Consider the following 19,995-nt stretch of genomic DNA (forward strand, 5'->3'; position numbering starts at 1 on the left):
CATACGGGATGGCAAGGCTTTATTGGAGAAATCCAAATTGAAATAAATAATACACCTACGTCATTCGGATTCACCCCGAACGAGGCATGGGGCATGGTAGATGCTATAAATGCGAAAATGCCTCATAAACGAAAGAAATTCGATTTTACCCATAAATTAATCGAATTGAAAGAGAATTTGAGCAAAATTAAAGCTCCTTCAATTCCTTTATCGGAATGCTTTACGAAGAAATTAGACCCTACGGTCGACTTAATTTTAGATCCAGACGGATACGCCCGCGTAACCGCCGACGGCGCGTGTTCGAAGAATGGAGACGCGGACGCGGTAGCGGGGATTGGAATCTGCTTTGCACCAGATTCATTGAGAAATGTATCCGATCGGATATCACCTACTGAAGATTTCCAACTGTCGAATAATTTTGCTGAATTGTCAGCCATTATTCAAGCATTGGAAATTTTAAAATTTAATGACGTGAAAAAAGTTAAGCTTTTTTCAGATTCGAATTATGTCATTAAGGCTCTGAACCATACGGTTAACGTGTGGTTGAAAAACAAGTGGCTTAACGCCAGGAAAAAACCTGTCCACCACAAGAAGCTTTTTGAGCAAATTTTGGAATTGAAAAAATCGTTCGATTTCATTGAATTTCACCACGTCTACGCACGTAAATACGAATACACGAACGTGATAGCGGATCACTTGGCCAAAAAAGCTGTCTACACGATTGAACTGGCGAAATTCCAAATCGATAAAATGACTGACCGTCAAATAATTGAAACTTATATTCGGGAAAGAAGACGATTAAAAAAGATCGAAGAGGAGTACAAGTTCAACAAGGAGCACAAGGATCCAGACACGCTTAAGGAAGGAGATATGGTTTTGCTCACAAATCATAAATTGTCTAGTTCGGACAAGCAAACCGCGAAAAAATTGTACCAAAAGCGTATTGGTCCATTTAAGATTCTCAAACGAGCAGGTACCAACTCGTACCTACTTGAACCAACCGACGGTTCAAACGTGAATCGCATTGCGAACGTTAGACAACTGACGTTGTTTTTAAAAAAGGCTGAAATTTCAGAAATGGAAAAAGATCCCTGCCTACGTTCGTGGCTAGATAAACGTACGTTAGAGAAGAAAATTTCTGATTTTTTGAATGACCATAAAATTGAAACCAACAACGACGAATCATCGGAGGAGGATGAATTAGAAATGGTCGAAAAAATTCAAAAAATCAAGGTTCCAAGATCGGACAAAAATGATGAAAATACCAAAAACGCCACGAAGGTAATTTTGTCAAAATTAGAAAAAATCGCGCGAGATCAAAGACAAGCCGCTCGAGCTAAGAAACGTTCGGAGTACCTAGCTAGTAAAGCTGGCACTAGTAGTGAAGAGCCAATATACGAAGAATTGGACACACCTGTGAAGAAGAAGAAGAAAAAGAAGAAAAAGAAAAAGGAAAATACTTCGAACGAAGTACCTGTCATAGATCTAACCACGGATGACAAGGAGAAAGATGCTGCGAATGAAGAACCAAAGGAAAAGAAAACTCGAAGATCTGAACGTCTCGCAGCTACCGCCCTTCGAATGGGACAACGGTTAATTTTGAAAAAGAATGCCAAAACGGTAAACCAAATTAAAATGCTTGATAATGAACAAAAATTCTACGGCAAGTATTACGGTACTGATCCAGATCCAAAAACTGAATACGAAGATGACCGTTCGGTATCAGTTAGCGAAAGCGAAAGTGACTCGTCTGAATTGTCTTCGGACGAAGAAAACTCACTGGAATTCATATTAAATAATTCGCCAAACAACTCTGATACGGAGAAAAGTGATAAGAAAGGTAAAAAAGCAAAATCGAAGATTAAAAAATTGGCGCTTTGGTTGATGGGTTCGAACAAAAAAGATTAGAATTAGCCAATTCAGCGACGCTCGTCGTTCTATCATTCGTATTCACCCGCACCCTCTTGCTACTCGTACCGATCTCGTAAAATTCCAGGAAATTTTGCGAGAATCAGCCGTTCAGTTTTGGAAACATCACGCGTCATTCGATTGAAAGGCTATTATGTTGTGTAGATCAGTATCGAAAGGACGTAATTGTGCGTAACCAGAGCTAACGTGGCTATTTTTATTATTTAGCGCCTGATGCGGTGAAGTATAAGTTCGCGAGAAACCAGTACATGTGCGGTAATATAGTTTAATGTAAGATAAGTGTGTACGTATAATTATACAAGTACCTTACGGTGATAAAAAAACAGTGCTATTGGCAAATTCAACGATCGCAATGAATAACAATCGACCATTCCCATACCTGGCTCCCGCATTACGCAGACGTCGACCATGGAACCTACGATTTGGGTATGTTACCGTTCGGATACGACTAAACGGAATGGTCCATGATCATATTATACCGGATGCGATTAGCGTTAACGTACGAGCTAGAGGACGAGCTTGCACAAGAAGATTTTCCCGAGTTGATCTACGAAACATGATCCGCGAGCTGTTCCATCAAGATCTATTGTTCGATTTTGACTATAATCCAATAGAACTAATCATCATGGAGATTCATAATTTCTACTTCGCGAATGGTGATCGATTGTTGGTAATTCGCAGAGAAAGCCGTACGGCACGGGTACGCATACCCATAGCAGTCGTCGATGACTTCCTCGATACTTTCGGCTTTATCCCGGCGGAATTTATGTAAATTTTAAGATGTTTAGATTAATTAGGATACGTACGTACCATTTAGTATTAAGTCAAGATGTACCTGATTTCTGATTTCTTTCGATTTTTCGTTTCGAATAAAATAATTAATATACACACGTATAGACTTCTTTATTTTACTTAAAGTACAATAAATGAACAAATTGACACACGTACAAAGCCAGAGAATAACTACTGTAAAAGGTAAGTGAAATTGATTCTCTTGAATATCGCAATCGTGAAATATCACATCACTCTAGATCGGAGAATATTTTGCTAAGCAAAATTCGAATGTGCGTTCGTACGAGTATAAAACCAAAATTTTGATAAATCAACCAATGCGTCAGTAGTTCGATTAAGTGCGTTCTCGCAAAGCATAATATTTCGAGCGTATAAGGGAGGCAGCGTGCGTATATCGAGTACTGTAAATTGATGTAAAGTGATCGCGTTTATAATATTACCGTACGGTTAATTTACGAGTGTTTTGCTACGCAATCTTTCTACGTTCGTATGATGGCTCAGGAACCGATTTTCCCCGGATTAGATCCGGCGCTTGCGGCCATTCGACCGCCAGAAATGCGACCACCATTCCGATCGATCTTCTTACAATTCCAGCGACCTCGACACGCAGTACGACGACGCCCGCGTATCGTAGTAACAGTCGCTGCCAATGAGCGGAATATAATACGATTCCTCCATATCAACGACTTCGACCAACGGCTAAATGAGCTAATTTTTCAAAATCTTACAGATTTCGCGCACGGAAACTCAGCAATCGTTATCGAATTTCACCAACATTTTAATGAAGAAGGTGCGCAGCTGATCATTGCGAGGCGAAGAGATCGTACGACAAGGGTATATCGACCAATGGCGATCATAGACGAGTTCCTGCAGCTATTAAGATTAAATTACGCGGATTTTGCGTAAAATTCGAAGTTTTATTGACTCGAAAAAGTAAAAACTCGTCCGGTAACTGTTATATAGGTAACTTGTACTTCGGTATTTAATTTTAAGATGTAAAATTTCTCAACGAATAAAACTGTACGGTTAGTCCAGCGATATACGTGTACGTATTATTTGTCCATGCCTACCAGGGCAAAATAAATAGGAACTATGTTCGAACAAATAGGTAAAAGCTTACATAAGACTCAATAAAACTATAGGAAGGGCAAACTTGGCAACAGGGGATAAAAGTAACAGACTCAAAAATGAGTAAAAATTTAACGAAATGCTTCGAATAGAATATCACCAACGTGATAAGAGTTTAAAAATAAACTTGGTAACTATTATCTGAATAGATATGGGTAAGTTTCAATTGTATTGAAATCATTATTTTCCACAGGTGGTATCACAGTTGTGATATGAACACAAAATGCACCTACGTGCAAATAACCGAAAGGTAAGTACTTTACAATTATACCTAGCTCGGGAAAATACGTAGAAACGAATGATTGAAAAATCTAAACATGTATGAAAACGTACACATTTTTTGATTTACTATTTTAAAAAAAACCTGAAACGCTCGTTCCGCCTCACACTAACCTACTCACACCTCACTCAAATTACTCGTACAGTTTCACTCCTGAAAACACATAAAACATCGTATATTTGAGACAGAAATAGGTGAGTCGAATAGAGAAGGCGAAGAAATAGGTAGGTACCTACTTGCCTTGAAATAATACATAAGAAATGCCAGTTAGAAACGTACGTTTATTTTTTCTAACTCCACGCCCACCGGAGTGACTAATTACCATAAAAAGGTTCATTTTTTGCTGCAAATTACTCAAACACTCATCGTACGATGAATACGAACCTTTTTCGGTAACAATTCATCGACCATTAAAATGGTAATTAATGCATCGTTCGATGCCCTGCTAAGCGAAAAACAACCACGTGCGTTGAACCAAACATGTTTTCTACACACGTGATGACAGCGAATAGGTTCGGACGAACAATATAACACATCTCAGGGTTCGGTTTCAAGGCTAAAATTACAATCAAATTCCTTTCAAAGGACCAAATATTCACTAGCGTGACAACTACGGATTTATTACCTATAAAAAATCAACTTGAAACCGAATAAGATATCCAAAAGACCGCTTCCTAGTGCGTAATAAAATGAAACAATACGCACATTGCACGAACGTGCTTCTTCTGCTTTTCGTAGAAATTTGACTACGCCGCTTGGTCGCCACCAACCAGTCACCTAAGGGAGGGAGAAGGGCAGTTTTTGCGTTAGCAGCTCATTTCTGTATACTGATATGATTATTCTCTTCTAGTCGCTCGTGTTATCATCATGCTTACGCTGGAAGAATGCGAAACGTTATCGCGCATTTTACTGATAATCAAAGAAATACTTGCTCTCGTTCGAGAGATGCTTTCCACCCTCCTCTAAATTATATTTATACAAAAAAGGCATCGAGCGACGCGCGCAGACGGATTCGAATTACTATCTATTGCACATATTGTAATCGGTTCCATTATATTCCTGTCTACCGCCCGGCTACAGTTCGATCTTTACGTTTTTAAAATTATCATTGTATTTTTTATGTATGTTATTATCGTGTGTGAACGTTTTGCGAAGTATCAGTGTTCGATGAATCGAGTATTTTATTACCATTCTTGTAAATTGCGCGAATAATATGAATTTTTTGTGCGTACATTACGTGTTATATGTGTAAATACTGCGAGTACGATAATCCTCTAGTGTCGGTGTGTCGCGAATTATATATCTACGAACGCAGAGTGTTCGACATCTCGGGTACGTGTGTACGATTCGTGGAAAAACTTTACCGATCGCGAGTGAATTCAACCATGGCCGACGACCAAATTACGGTAATCTTGTGCTCCAAATGTCACAAACCGATTTTCGACCCAAACCAACGAGTAAGTCATGATAATTTACCGACGCTGGCCGCCACGCGCTGCCACGCTTTTCACCCGTTTTGCCTTAGCCAAATGCGAGGTGAGTCGATGGCTTCCGACGAAAATGGCAATTTTGTATTATGCCCAGAGCTGAATTGTAACCGAGCGATAAGGCCACTCGACGCGAACTTCATTAGTCCGGCGACCGATCAAATCGCCGCAGCTCCAATTGCCCGTCCGGACCCACAAATTGAACTCGACGCGGCCCGCCAACGAATTTCGAGGTATGAATACATCATGGAAAATTATCGCGAATCGGTGCAAGATAGAGATGCGACGATTCGCCGCTTACAAAATCAATTGCAGCACCAGCGAGAAGTCAATCGCCAGCTACGTAACGAGAACGCTACGCTCGTAAATCGTAACCAAGCTACCAGGCCGCCGCGAGTCAATGTAGCCAGTCGCAATATGCCTAATCGTAACGCAGCTGTTACTAGTACCACCGATCAGCGACGTGTATCCACGACTTCGACAACTTCGACGAATACCGATACGACTCCGGCAAATACCGCCACAAACGCGACGACTTCGACGACCAACGCCACGAACGTGACACCGCCGACACCTGGTATGTCTTCTGGAAACGTAGCGACCGTACGGCCTTTCGATAATGCTACGTCTCACCGCCGACCTACGAATTCGCACGCTGCTGCCGCATTGTCTAACTACGAATACGATACGCCGATGCGAGATCTACCCCAATATAATGCAGATGGATCGATCGCAACCATGGGCTTCCGACCCCTTCGATCTGGTCCAGCGCCAAGCAACGACAGATACGAGGCGATTCCACCTACCGCACGCAATCCAACGAGCAAATTCATCACCGAGCCTGCGAAACCTGCCGAGAAACAAAGACCGCATTGCATGGCAAATCTTTCGAAAAGCCACAATCGTTTCTACAAAAAATTCAAGATCGACTCCAAAATGCTCAAGCCGTTCTATCCGCTCAACGCCCTACCTCACGAGTTTACGACACTTGGCGTATTCGTCGGCGAAAATGACGCGAGATCGGCGGTCGCCGCACAAGACGTGTTATTGGCTGGTGATGGATTTGTGCTAGGTGTAGCTGAATGGATTATGTACCAACGCGATATACGCGAATACATGCATCCCGGTCTGTATGGACGCGAGATTCGTATTCGAGAATTCATCAGTACGCTCGCAAGTTTCAAACGGTTACCGCCTCGCCTCATCATCTCCATTGGTAATCTTGATGCGTTCGATAATTTCGACAGCGAAGAATTCAAAGAACTATTTCGCAGATTAATCAAGATTTGCCGCGAACGCGGAGTGCGTGAAATTTACGCTGTACCAATTATTCAACACGCGGAGCAAGATGAAACCGTATACGCTTCGGTCATGTCAGTGTTTGAGGTGAACTACAGCACCATGCTCGGCGGACGCTACGCATTGATCGACCCTTATCCGTGGTTCGTGAACTACACCCCGACAGTAGGTGAACGACCTCCCATGTACACGATACAGGAACATGAGGAGTTCGCGGTATGGATACGGCACACGTTCATTCCGCCGACCAACGACGCCAGCGAGGCAATACGTCAACGGTATCGAGAACCCGAAAATCTTATTCGCAACCCGACGGCGGAATCGCAATCCGAAAATGAATCTTCGTCGACGACTGACAACCGCCAGCTGACGCATGGCCCAGCTTCGACGTCGCGCGACGCCCAGCCGCACCAGGCCGTCCACGATTTGACTGAAGACGATGCCCAACCTGGCCCATCGACGAAAGCCGCACTCACCGAGAGTTGGGTAAACCTTACCGCCGACCAAGACTCCGAAAACCGTACCAACGACGACGTTTCAACGGCCGAAGAAAAAATTGACGAAAGCGAAGGTTTTTCGGGCGTTCGAGCGAACGAACAGGAAGCGCGGCCACCAACGCCTCAGCCGGATAACAACGACGATGCCGATAACGATTCCGTCGATTCCAAACTCCATATTGACGAAGACATGAAATCGCTATCTACCACGGTCTCAGATCTGAGCGACGATGAAAATCAGCAAGCTGAGAATACTGGAAAAACCGACGGCGATGCGACAACCGCTCCAAACCTAACCACGGACGAAGAAATGCTCGAATAAGGTTCGTTTGTACAATTTATCACTTTCAATCTAACAGCATGATATTGACGTACGTCATTGTTATTGCTTACTTTTGCATGGTACTATGAAGCTCCTGCTGGAAAAATGTAGACCAGAAAAAATTGAAAAAGAGGAATTTTCCCATTATATTCAAAATCAATACTCGTACGAGTAATTTTGCATCGATCTTTTGGTAATAAATGTTGGAACTTTGGCAACTAAGGATTTTTTATCGATGCAACATGTTTTCTTAATTATTCAAAATTTTTCTCGTGTAGTTTGAAAGTGATAAATTTCGTTACCTTCGTTCGAATACTACCCAATCTTTGACACAATGGAGTATCCATTAAAATTACCAATTGTGACTTTTCTGTAAATATTTACCACCGAATCGTGACGTAAGCCTAAAAAAGCGTGTTTATTTAAGTTTTTTACAATGTTATGTAGTTGTTTGAGTTAAAATTAAGCAAAATCAAGATTTTTTTTTTTTTGAGAGGTTATTATTTTGGCATTAGTTGTAAGGCGTACGTATGTACCACATTTAGAGTCTTAGGACTAAAAATAACCTCGAAGATTTGTTTATTGTTTTTCGACAAGTATTACCCATTTTTACCTTTTTATTTTTTTTTTCTTTTTAGTATTACGTTGTGTTTGTACTTTACATTTATAATTTTTCTACACGTTCGAGGTGGTATAACAGTTCGTGTATGAATTCAGTGATTTTTTTTTTTTTTTTTTACGCTATGTCTACGTAAGTAGCTTTTCTTTGTCTTAACGACCTTATTTTTTATCGTTGATTATTTTCCCTATGTTTAATCTCAAAGACTGAAATTTTAAGACTGAGTGTCTAAATTAATTAACGAAATAGTATTGATATTTATTTTTATTTTTTCTCAATAAACAATAATCAATATCCTATAATGCATGTTGTAACTCAAATACAAATAAAAGTACAAACGTATTCTTAAATTTGCACACTTTTCTTTCTACAACTTGCACTTATTTACTAAGAATATTTACGACGATAAATAGAACCGGCTCGGAGGCGCTAATGACCCATAAACCTGAAACATAAAAATAGAAACAATTGTGTTAGTATACAAGGTGTATAATTACGAGCCTAGTTTAAATCCAAATTTAATATTATTTTTTTTTTTTTTGTTTTGTTTATTTTATTTTTGATTATTATTCACAGTAGTTACATCGAAATAATAGCAATAGTTGGTAACCGGTTCTCACCTGTTTTGGACATGTTGACTTGGACATCGAACGCGCAGCTACGTACGTAGCTCTTCTTTTCTTCATCGTTCAGAGCTCAGGCGGCTTATCTTCAATCGATCCATATTCTCACCTTTTTGGACGGATATCTGAAACAAAAAAGGATTGTATTATTGCTAAATGGCAACTTTTTCGATGTCGTGTATCCTAGGCTAGAGCTAGGTAGTTACGTGTATTTGTTGAGTACATTGTATTTCGAGTGATCGATCTCTGGTGGCTCAGTGGGTCACGTACGCGCCTGCTTCAATACCTAGGGTGCGCTGTGGTTCCAAATTTGAGAATTTTCTTCTTTCTTCTCTGCTCACCAATTTCTCATCCGAGAAACTCATGGGGGGCAGCAGGGTCCGTACGGACAGTGTTATCATTAAGTCATGTCTATGTCTCACACCGTGATTTCCTCTGCTGGGAACTTAGCTCGCTGAGTCATAGCTGAGTAAACCTCGGAGGGCATATGTTAGACGGATATGCCTTAATGGTAACACGTATGTGTAAAACAGGTAATTTAACCCTTCCAGCACCGTTCGGTGATGTGGTTGGTAACAATGAGTGGTCAAGGTGTCAAATGAGCCGTCCAGCTTCTTTGGCAACTGGACCAACTCGTAGTTCGTTTTCGTGAAGCAAGCGAGTTGCCAAGATAATATGTCCTTAATTCTTTAGAGCTCCGGCCCTAGGTTTAAAGTGTTCTTGTATATTTTATAATTTAGTAATAATTCAGTAGTGTTAACGTAATTTTCCCCCTCTGATAAATATTGTATTGTTTTCCCTATTTCTCCGAGTCGGTTTAAGTATATTGTGTCATTTTTGACCATAATACATTCGTTTACACGAACTTTGCGTATGATATTGTATTGTGTTCGGTAGTGTACTAAAAGCCCTAGCCGAGGTAAGTAATTAGCTTTATTACGATTACACCAGTGCATTCTCCGTATCCGATTACCTGCTTATTCGAGTAGGTAATTAGTCAGTAGGTATCGAATATACGAACGTATATTTAGTAGGTACCTACGACACAATATTATTTTATCAGTACCTAGTTCAATTTTTCATTTTTTTTCCAATTTTTTCAATAAAATTGATTTTTTTTATCACTTGTTGTGCTAAACTTGAAAAAATTTAACGAATTTTTCATTTTTATTCATATTTTAAAGTTTGTCTGGATTTGAAGAGTCCCATTCATTTTTGAAAAAATGGGCAGTATTTTTTGAAATTTCATAGAAACGGCTTCAAAATGGTCCATCCGCAGGTTTGTAATTGTTACACAGTTGAATAAAGAATACCAATAAGCAGTGTATATATGTACACGCATTTGAAAATTTTATTCAAAACAATTTTTTTAAAAATTACCTTAACCTTAATCTTTGATAGAAAAAACTTGAGGTAATTTTTTTGGAACCCATAACCAGAAACCCAAATTTTTAATTTTGGGCACTTGACCTGTAACCGTTACTTACCCAGAATCCATCACTTGTTTCTCAGTAACTGTCGGGAACCTTAACCTTTAACCAACATTTTTTTCCTGTTCGGATCCCTGTTTTAGACCCAAGTAAGGACCTGGGGTTGATTCAGACACAGTTTTCAATCAGTAGATGTTTTCAGACCCAAGTAAATACCTGGGGTTGATTCAAATTCATGGATGTTAAATAAGATTGGATAACTTCGCTGAAATGTGATTATTTGCACACATATGTAAGTACCTCCTGCCTATTTTCTTTTTTAATGACAAGCGAACAGTTCGTGAGTAATCTGCCTCCCATTTCAGTAAGAGAATTTCATTTCGAATTTCGTAACCAGAATTCAGTAAGTAACTTTGTGAAAAGCGCAAGATCAAACAAATAATTTAATTTCAAGTTAGAAAAATACCTCTCACTCTTATCGACACATCCTTTGAATTCGCGCGTTAGAACCATCCCATGGGAAAATAACCAAAACGAGTATTTTTCAGGCTAATACCAACTGTTTTTCCTCATCTCGACGTTTTTTCTCCAGAACTCACTTTATCTCATAAAATATGCAACTTCAAAGAGGACAAAATTAACAAAGTTTAATAGAATGGGAACTCTTTTTTTTTTTGGGGCGAAGATTCAGAAATTAATCCAGCTGCGGAAATAAAAAGGCAAAAAAAGATAATTTCCGTCATTTCAACTAACTTTAACAAGGTGTTAATAGGAGCTTGTTAAAAATTTTCGCCAACTTGCCGAACTGTTGTTTAATAGCAAGTTGCATGTAACAAAAAGCAGACCCGAAGGGGAAAAGTTAATTTCCTAGTAGGTTACCTACTTATTCTACGACAGGTTAAACCAACGCAAGGCTTTACATTCGACCGAAGTTTCCAGGTTGGAATTAATTTTTAATTTTTTTTCCACCGCGTTCAAAACAGAGGGGACTTTTTGGGCCGGAATATTAAGTAGAAAATTGGTTATCACGTAAATACAAAATGAAGTAAAAGCCGAAAAGTCCACGTTGTATTAGGCTTTTAGAAGGAAAAAAAAACCAACGGATACGAAATTGCCAATCAAACGAATACTTCAATGTCATCGGAAGACGTGACACCGAGATTTAACAAAAATTACTTTTCTAAATACGACGTTATTTTCAAAGGCGAGAAAAATCCATTAAAGAAAATAAAACTAATCCCGAGGTCATTATTCGCGTTAATGCCGATTACAAAAGGTACCAAATCCGGCCTTTTCTTTGATTAAAAAAACGATAAAAATTTTAATTCGCACGAATTCATTACCCGATCGAGGTCGCATTTAAAAGAATAAATATACGAGTGGGTATTCGATGGAGGAAAATTGACTTTTTTTTAATCATTTTAAAGGATTCGCAAGGGTCATATATAAGTTCATCGTGTGAGAAAGAATCCACAAGTTTTGTAATTATTTTAAACCGATGTATCAGCAGGTCATTGGAGGGGGTTCCGAATAAGTAACTCGGGGTCTGGGATCGTCGCGTTCGGTACGCGAGAAAATATTTATGTATTTTGATAAAGAAGAGCCAACTTTCAAGTGGCTTTGGTTTTTGTATTAACAGGTAATATATTTCACATGTTGCTTATTTTGTAAAATGGAAAAATGTCGGTGGTGGTGTTTGCTCGGGCACCCTAGAGAGTGTAAATGCGCAGATTTTCGTAATAAATCAAATTTCTATGACATCCTACACGTTGAAAAACCAAGACTTAATTTTCCACCAGACCATTTCTAACAAATGGTAGGTATCCATCGTGTTGGTATTATTGGAACGAAGGAGTGAAAATATCGACTTCGCGATGAACTTGCAGACCATCTTCTAATTAGGTACGTGTATCAATAGATGTGTTTTTTCAAATAATATTAAATTTTATTGAAAAATTATTTCATTTTTTTTTTTTTTAAGAAACTCCAAGTCTTGAATATAATTTTAGAAAATGTATTTTCCTAATTTCAGGAGAGAAAAAAAATATCCGTCCTCAACCTTAAAACTATGAACTTCAACAAACTACACATGCATAATTTTACTCACTTGATGGACGGTACGAGGACTTAATGAAACTAAATTGGGTGGTAATGGCTTTCTTCCCAAACAAACTTCAGTTTGCGTGGCTTGAGTTTTCATCGTCATTTTCTTCACCTTCTCTGCAAATCAACAAAAAAAAATCCGAATAATCTTTTCATGTTCCAATCATTCGAATTCATTTAATACCTATCTAATAAGTAATTTAAGAAATACTCTAAATCACAGAAATCAACCATAAAACCTTATCATTTTTCAATAATAAAAAAATCAAAATATTTCCTCATCTTTGGCTCGAATAAACCAAAACTCCATTCAATATTGACGTGTCTTAAATGAAACGACTTCAATGGTACCGACGTTTTTTCCCTCACGAAGAATTTTTTAATATTTTACGTTTTATTCGAATTTCGTTGATTCAAAAAGCAAAAAAAAGAAGATTCCATACTTTAAATTTTTATACGAATTATGTACCGAGTTTTTTCCCCTCAAACGAAATTCTTTCACCGTAGCTTCGCTGAAAAAAGGATGCACCGTTTTTTTTTGTTTTTTTTTTCAATTGTTCCGAGATGGGATTTAACTATAACAACAACTAGATAAAGAAAAAAAAGTGTACCGTATTGAAGACTATAATAATGCGGGACAATGTTGACGAAAATTCAGCTTTATCGATTTTCGTCTCTCTCTCTCTCTCTGAGCAGGTGGTTTTTATATATAAAATTATTTGGATGATAGTTTGCATATTTGCGAAAGAAACAAGTGGCAATAGAGCTACGTGAACGTGGCTTATAAGAAGAGAAAACTTGGAAATGATATTGCTTACCCATGACGACAACTTTGGAAACTTCTTTAGGCGGCTCGACAGGTACCTTTTTACCATCTAGCAATCGTTCGTGACTGCAACCGCTTCCCGGCGTGCTTGTAATATTGGTGACTGTGTCGTCGAACGAGGCCAACGTATGAGATTTCGCAAAACTTACGTGTCGTGGTCTGTGTAAGAGGAATATGGTAATGGTATTATAATAATTCATTCGCAAACTTTTCTTTAGATCGTTTACAAAGGAATCAATTCAACCATATAGTTCCCTGTTTGATAAAAAAATTTACAATTTGTCTGCATGGAAATTGCACAAAGTGAAATTTGTTCGATAATTGTTCGAGATTGATGCTCGAGTGGGTGTTTTGTAAAATAATTGAAAAGTAATCCTCCTTTTTGAGCTTATTATTATACTTACACGAGAATAATTCAATTTGAAAATTTTGGGGCACACACAATTTTTAAATAGACCCTCATGAAGATCAATAGGTATTCAAATTTCTAACGTTCGTTTCTTAAGTACTTTGTGGTTTTAGGGTAAAAAATCCAGTAGTTTGTGTGAACTTTTTTCTCTTTTGCTCGCACTGGAACCATCCCAAGATCAACTTACCCCAAAGTGTGATTGAAATAATTGAAAATGTTTATTAGACGCTTCGATTTTCAATAAAAAAATTTGGTGATCTCAAATCAGGCGAATTTCTATCATTTAAAAAATTTTGGGCCTCATAAAACATCCCTCTAAATCGACCATGGGGCTAAAATTATTCCCAATACTGACTTTTTTCATATACGTATCAATATTTACATAGGTAGCGAGCGTAAAAAAAACTGACGAGACCAAAAATCAGGAGTAAATGATCCTTGTTCTATCTGGTCCTCGACTGAAGGAGGAGAGGAAAGAGGGGTCCCAAATGCCTCCCAACAACTTTCCTGGTCTCAAAAACATCTCCTGTAACGTAATGGAACAAGTAGGGCCTGGAAACTCTACACAGGATTTTCCTCAGGTTTACAAAAGTTTGACAAAAGAACATAATTTTTCAGGATTAAATCAAACATGAATCTTATACAATTCGAAGTAATGATTTTAATTTTTTTTCCAGTTTCTAAAAGTAGACTCAAGTTCCTAAAGTCTACTACTTCAATGTTTTTCAAAATGTCGAAAATTTTGGTCATATTTTCGTAAGTTTTCAAAAGTTTGACGTAATTTAAAGAAATCCAAATTATGTAAAAAATTAGAAATTACTAATGTAATTTAGAAATCATTTAAGTATCAAAAATTAAAAAATAACCAGTAATTTACCATAAATTTCCAGTAAGTTGCCAAAAATCACCAGTAAGTTACCAAAAATTACCAGTAAATTACCAAACATTACCAGTAATTTACCAAAAATTGCCAGTAACTTACCAAAAATTGCCAGTAATTTACCAAAAATTACCTGTATTTGGCATAAAATTACCAGTATTTTACCTAAAATTACTAGTATTTTACCTAAAATTACTAGTAATTTACCAAAAATTACCAGTAGGTTAGCAGAAATTACCAGTAATTTACCAAAATGACTGGTCATTTACCAAAAATCATCAGTAAGTAACCAAAAATTACCAGTAATTTACCAAAAATTACCAGTAAGTAACCAAAAATTACCAGTAGGTTAGCAGAAATTACCAGTAATTTACCAAAAATTACCTGTAATTGGCATAAAATTACCAGTATTTTACTGAAAATTACTAGTAACTTACCAAAAATTACCAGTAATTTACCAAAAATTACCAGTAATTTACCAAAAATTACCAGTAATTTACCAAAAATTACCAGTAATTTACCAAAAATTACCAGTAATTTACCGAAAAGACTAGTAATTGACCAATAATGACCTGTAATTTACCAAAAATTCCGGTTATATATTCACTTGATTTAAAAATTATTTGTAACTTACCAAAAATGGCCAAAGTCACCAAAAGTTACCAAAAATCACCAAAAGTTGTTGGATTACCTGTAATTAAATTGGTCACCAATTTTCCATAAACTACCAAGAATTTATCAAAAAAATACCTTCCAAAAAATTACCTATAATTTACATATGTACCTACTTAAAATTACAATCAGCTGTAAATTCAAGTTTACCATATTTTCAACCCATTTGATACTTAGTTATGCAAACATACCTAGACTTACTTATTTGTGAATTGTGAAGCAACATATTTTTTGAGTAGGTAGGTACTTATTATTTTGGATCTCATAGTCAGACAAAAATGAAAACCAGAACTAAAATATTTCGTGATTTTTTCCTCACCCTTTTCAAATGCAGATGCAAAAAGGTTGCTGATTTTTCTATACCCAAAAACGTGCATTTTCCAAGCACCCATGTCCCATGTCAAAATTTGTCAAATCGAAGGAAATCAGTCGGTCAACAGGAGGAAGGGGCAGAATTGGTTGAAATGATTCCCTCGTACCCATAATATTTTTTAAAATCAACTTCCACATATACTTACTTTGGTGTCGAAGGAGGTGGCAGTGACGTTGGTGGTGGAGGAGGTGGTGGCGGCGGCGGAGGGGGTGGAGGAGGAGGCGGAGGAGGCGCTGGTAAATTTTGGTGAGCAGGACATGAGGGATTTCGAGTCATGATATGTTCCATATTATAATTAACGAATGGTAACCTTCGTTGGTTGAAGTACGCCGGACTATTTTCGTACTCGAATGGACGTCGTTGATGTGGCTGCGGCGGCTGTGGCTGCTGCTGTTGCTGTTGCTGCTGCGACTGCGGACCCGGCAGCCCCGGTGGTAGCGACTGACGGTTCACATCCTGCCAAGTAAATTAATCTATTAATTTACACCCGACTATGGCGTGTGTTTACCTGCTTTCGCGTTCGTTCTAGAGTTAAATTTGTATAATAAGTAGTACATATATCTGTACAGGATGTCACAAAAAGTTCCAACTCATTCACTATGAAAATATGCAAAAAAAAAAAAAAAATTGAAAATGACTGGTTGGATTTGACTCTCTTGTGCCACTCAGGTCACTCTTTCTCAGTCGCTCGTCATTACCTTCCAAATTTTTCATAAAAAGTTGAAATTCAAGGTGTTTTGATTTCAATTTTCCTCGTCCTTTCGTCTCTGTCTAACATAAAAATTCAGAAAATTTTCATCGTGGTAGTGACTTTCATCTATTTTTATCCAGAGTACGAAATTTAATTTCGCAGCGTGGTAGCAAAAAGAAGGTGAACTTGGGTGAGGTGGATTTAAAGTAAAAGAAGCCTTTGAAAATTAAACAATTTTTCAATTTGTTTCGCAGCAAAAAGGTCAAATTGTGAGGTAAAAATTCGAATAAAAATATTCGCGATATTTTCAAAGAATTTATGAAAAAATCTTTACGTAGAAAAACTGAAACTTATTTATTTTATTTCTTCAGCAAAACTCCTCTTCTAATTTTTTTTTTCAAAAGACTTGATAAGGTAACCTTCGTTCAAATGCCACATTTCTGTCACAGCTGCTCAAAAATTTCAAACATTTTCACAGAAAAAATTATTCTTCAATATGAACCATAAATCGCAACCTCTGAACTTCAAGGTAGAATATTTTCCGAACACCTTGTTAATTACGTAGCACAGTGTAGAAAAAAACATACTCGAATCTAACACCACGACGAGAACTTCAAACAAAAATATACAAGGAAAATATTCGACGGAAAATAAACGTAAAAAAATTACTCCTGCAAATTGGAATCGAAAAAAAAGTACACAAACAGACGCAGACATAGTACTACCTCCTATAACAGGCAAAAATACGCCGTTATTTTAAATATTTACCAAAAGACACTTTTTCACGGGCTACGAGCGCTGAAATCAGCTCTCCTACGAAGCAATAAATTTTCACAGATTCGCCCGTTAAACAAGTCGAAATTTTCTATAAAAAATTGTAAAACGTAAACGAAGCGATTCGGCGAAATGGCAGAATAAGGGAAATAGTAATGAAATTTACGCCAACGTCGAATTCGCGTTAAAATCATCTTATTTTTATCTTCGGGCATTTACACGAGAGATAATTTTCGGTAATAAAAAACCGAGAGTATTTTCAAACAAACAAAAAAAAAAAAAAAAAGAAAGAAAAGAAACGAATAATAAGACAAAAAAGGTACACAGGAGAAAAATCTCGAGGCGATTTTTATGTAAGTAAGTGTACGAAATATCTAAAAATAATTTCATCTTTTATCGGTTTCATTTTACGCGTTGTTTACGTCTATCTGACCGCAAACGTCGAGGTGTTTTTTCCATCTCTATTTCGATATAGGTACCTACTACCATCATACCATAATACCGACGATGTTTAATTTCCATCGTTAAAGAAGGGAAAAAAAGTACAAAAAAGGAAATTGAGTTGGAAAAACGAACGAGAAAATTTTCACGAGTTATGATGAGAATAAAAGTAATTTTTTTTTCGCAAGCATTCTCATCTAATGTATTCTTTGTTCGTCTTATGCATTACGTGTGCGACGTAAGTACAAAACGAAATTTTATTGCTTAAAGAGATTTTCATAGGGTGTTTTCGATGAACATCTCTTACTCCGAACGAGCGTATAAATTCCAAAAACGTTGAATACGAAATCTCTTTATTAGGAGAAGAAAAAAAAAAGGCCTTCGTATAACGTTTCGCTTTCGCGTTTTTCCAACAAAAACTTCCAGCAGGAGAAAAATAAATAAGGTCGGGATGGGCAAGACGCTGCTCAAGTGCCGAATTCTACTCTCAAGAAAATGTGGTAATTGTTTTTAATTCTGCGTGATCCTCGAAGGGAATTCTGTTCACAAAAAAAAAAAAGAAATAAGCGTTTTTTGGTCTTTCTAAATAAAATTTCAAGTATGAAAAATACCAAAAATGGATATTGAATGAAAAAGGAGGACCAAAAAGACTCATTAACATGTAATTGCGCTAAAGAAGTTTGAGAAGTTACATTACCATTAGAAATGTCAATAAAATTCTTCTCGAGAAGGATGATTAGAGGTGATAATAAACGTTCTAGTCTTCCTGAAATTCCTAAATGCGCACCGAGTTTTTAAAAATTTGACCAAAACACACAAAAAAACTAAAAAATGAAATAATAGTTTAGAATTATAACAAAAATAAATCAAACCCGGATTTAAAATTTTAAAATTGAAAAAATTAAATGTTATTCACCAACTGAATTCATTATAAGTTTGAAAATTGAAACATTTCCAGCTTCTTCAATTTTCCATTACTTACAGGAAAAAAATGAATTTCACATTATTTAATGTTTATTTTGACTCGAGAAATCCAATGCTGCAATTATTTTTCAAAAGTAAAAGTTTTTGTATTTTTCAGTTTCCAAATTTTCTGCTGTAGTGTCTTACCTACCAACTGCTATCCTCAAACTCAAAACCAGAAGTGAAATTTCGGTGGTGAAATGTGAGCCCAGGAGTTGAAAAGTTGAAATGAAATCATAAAAAATAGGAAGGTACATACATTCATAGTTACTTTCTAATGTAGGTATGAGACAATTTCAGACTCTCTCCAGGTCGATTTGAATTTCAGTGTAAAAATAGGTACCAGTAATGTACCAAAAATTACCAATTTATTTTTCAATAATTTCTAGTAATTTATCAAAAAAAATTACAAATAATTTACAAAAAAATACCCTAGGTACTTGTTTATTATAAATTACATGAAATTTATTAAAAATCACTTGTTTACTAAAATTGATGTACCAAGCACAAACTACCAGTGATTCATCGGAAATTACTTATAAAATTGATTTTTATCACAAATAGGTGGGTACCTACCTAAAATTAACCAAAAAAAGTTACCTAGTTGAAATTGATCAAGAATCATATGAAATTTCCGAAAAAAAAAATATATATAGATTCTACCAGGACCACCCTATTCTACCTAGTATGTACATGAAATTTAGTAAATGTTACAATCAGTTAACCAGACACAAACTACTGGTAATTTCCCAAAAATGACTTAAAGTATACAATTTAACAAGAAATATCTTGTAATTTACTAAAAATGATTCGTAATTTACCAAGAATTACGCAATTTGTCAAAAATTACGCAATTTACCAAAATTTAAAAATTGTAATTTACCAGAAATTACCACAAAACATTACCGGTAATTTACCAGAAATGACTCATAATATACCTACCCAAAAAAACCTGTAATTTACCAAAAATTGGACAATTTACCAAAAATTACACAATTTACCAATTAATTAAGCAATTTACCAAAAATTATACAATTAACCGAAATTTGAAAAATTGTAATTTACCAGGAATCACTGCAAAAAATTATACTAATTTACCAAAAATTTCTAGTAATTTACCAAAAATTACCCGTAATATACCAAAAATTACCTGTAATTTACCATAAATTACCTGTAATTCACCATAAATTACCCGTAATTTACCAAAAATTACACAATTTACCAAAAATTACGCAATTTATCAAAAATAACACAATTTATTATTCAAAAATTTCAATTTACCAGAAATTACCCGTAATTTACCAAAAATAACCCGTTACTTACCAGAAATTACAAGTAATTTACCAGCAATTATTCGTCATTTACCAGAAATTACCCATTATTTACCAGAAATTACCCGTCATTTACCAGAAATTACACAGTTCATCAAAAATTACACAATTTATCAAAAATAACAC

General features: G+C 36.5%; 1 protein-coding gene and 1 long non-coding RNA gene across 4 annotated transcripts in view; both read right to left on the reverse strand.

Annotated features, from left to right (window-relative positions):
- Window positions 1-19,995, reverse strand: part of LOC135841698 (uncharacterized) — a 231,690-nt gene that overhangs the window by 35,258 nt on the left and 176,437 nt on the right. For all 3 annotated transcript variants that reach the window (XM_065358821.1, XM_065358819.1, XM_065358820.1), the window contains 3 exons: window positions 15,815-16,125; window positions 13,328-13,494; window positions 12,514-12,626 (listed from right to left, as the gene is read on the reverse strand). In XM_065358821.1, the coding sequence (XP_065214893.1) occupies window positions 12,514-12,626; window positions 13,328-13,494; window positions 15,815-16,125 (591 nt within the window). The remainder of the gene's footprint in view (window positions 1-12,513; window positions 12,627-13,327; window positions 13,495-15,814; window positions 16,126-19,995) is intronic.
- LOC135841705 (uncharacterized) lies at window positions 8,591-12,505 on the reverse strand. The gene is made up of 2 exons (XR_010557981.1): window positions 8,974-12,505; window positions 8,591-8,798 (listed from the first exon to the last, which is right to left on the reverse strand). It is a non-coding gene; the product is annotated as an uncharacterized LOC135841705 (long non-coding RNA).

Source organism: Planococcus citri, chromosome 3, assembly GCF_950023065.1.
Source record: "Planococcus citri chromosome 3, ihPlaCitr1.1, whole genome shotgun sequence".
NCBI lineage: Eukaryota > Metazoa > Arthropoda > Insecta > Hemiptera > Pseudococcidae > Planococcus > Planococcus citri.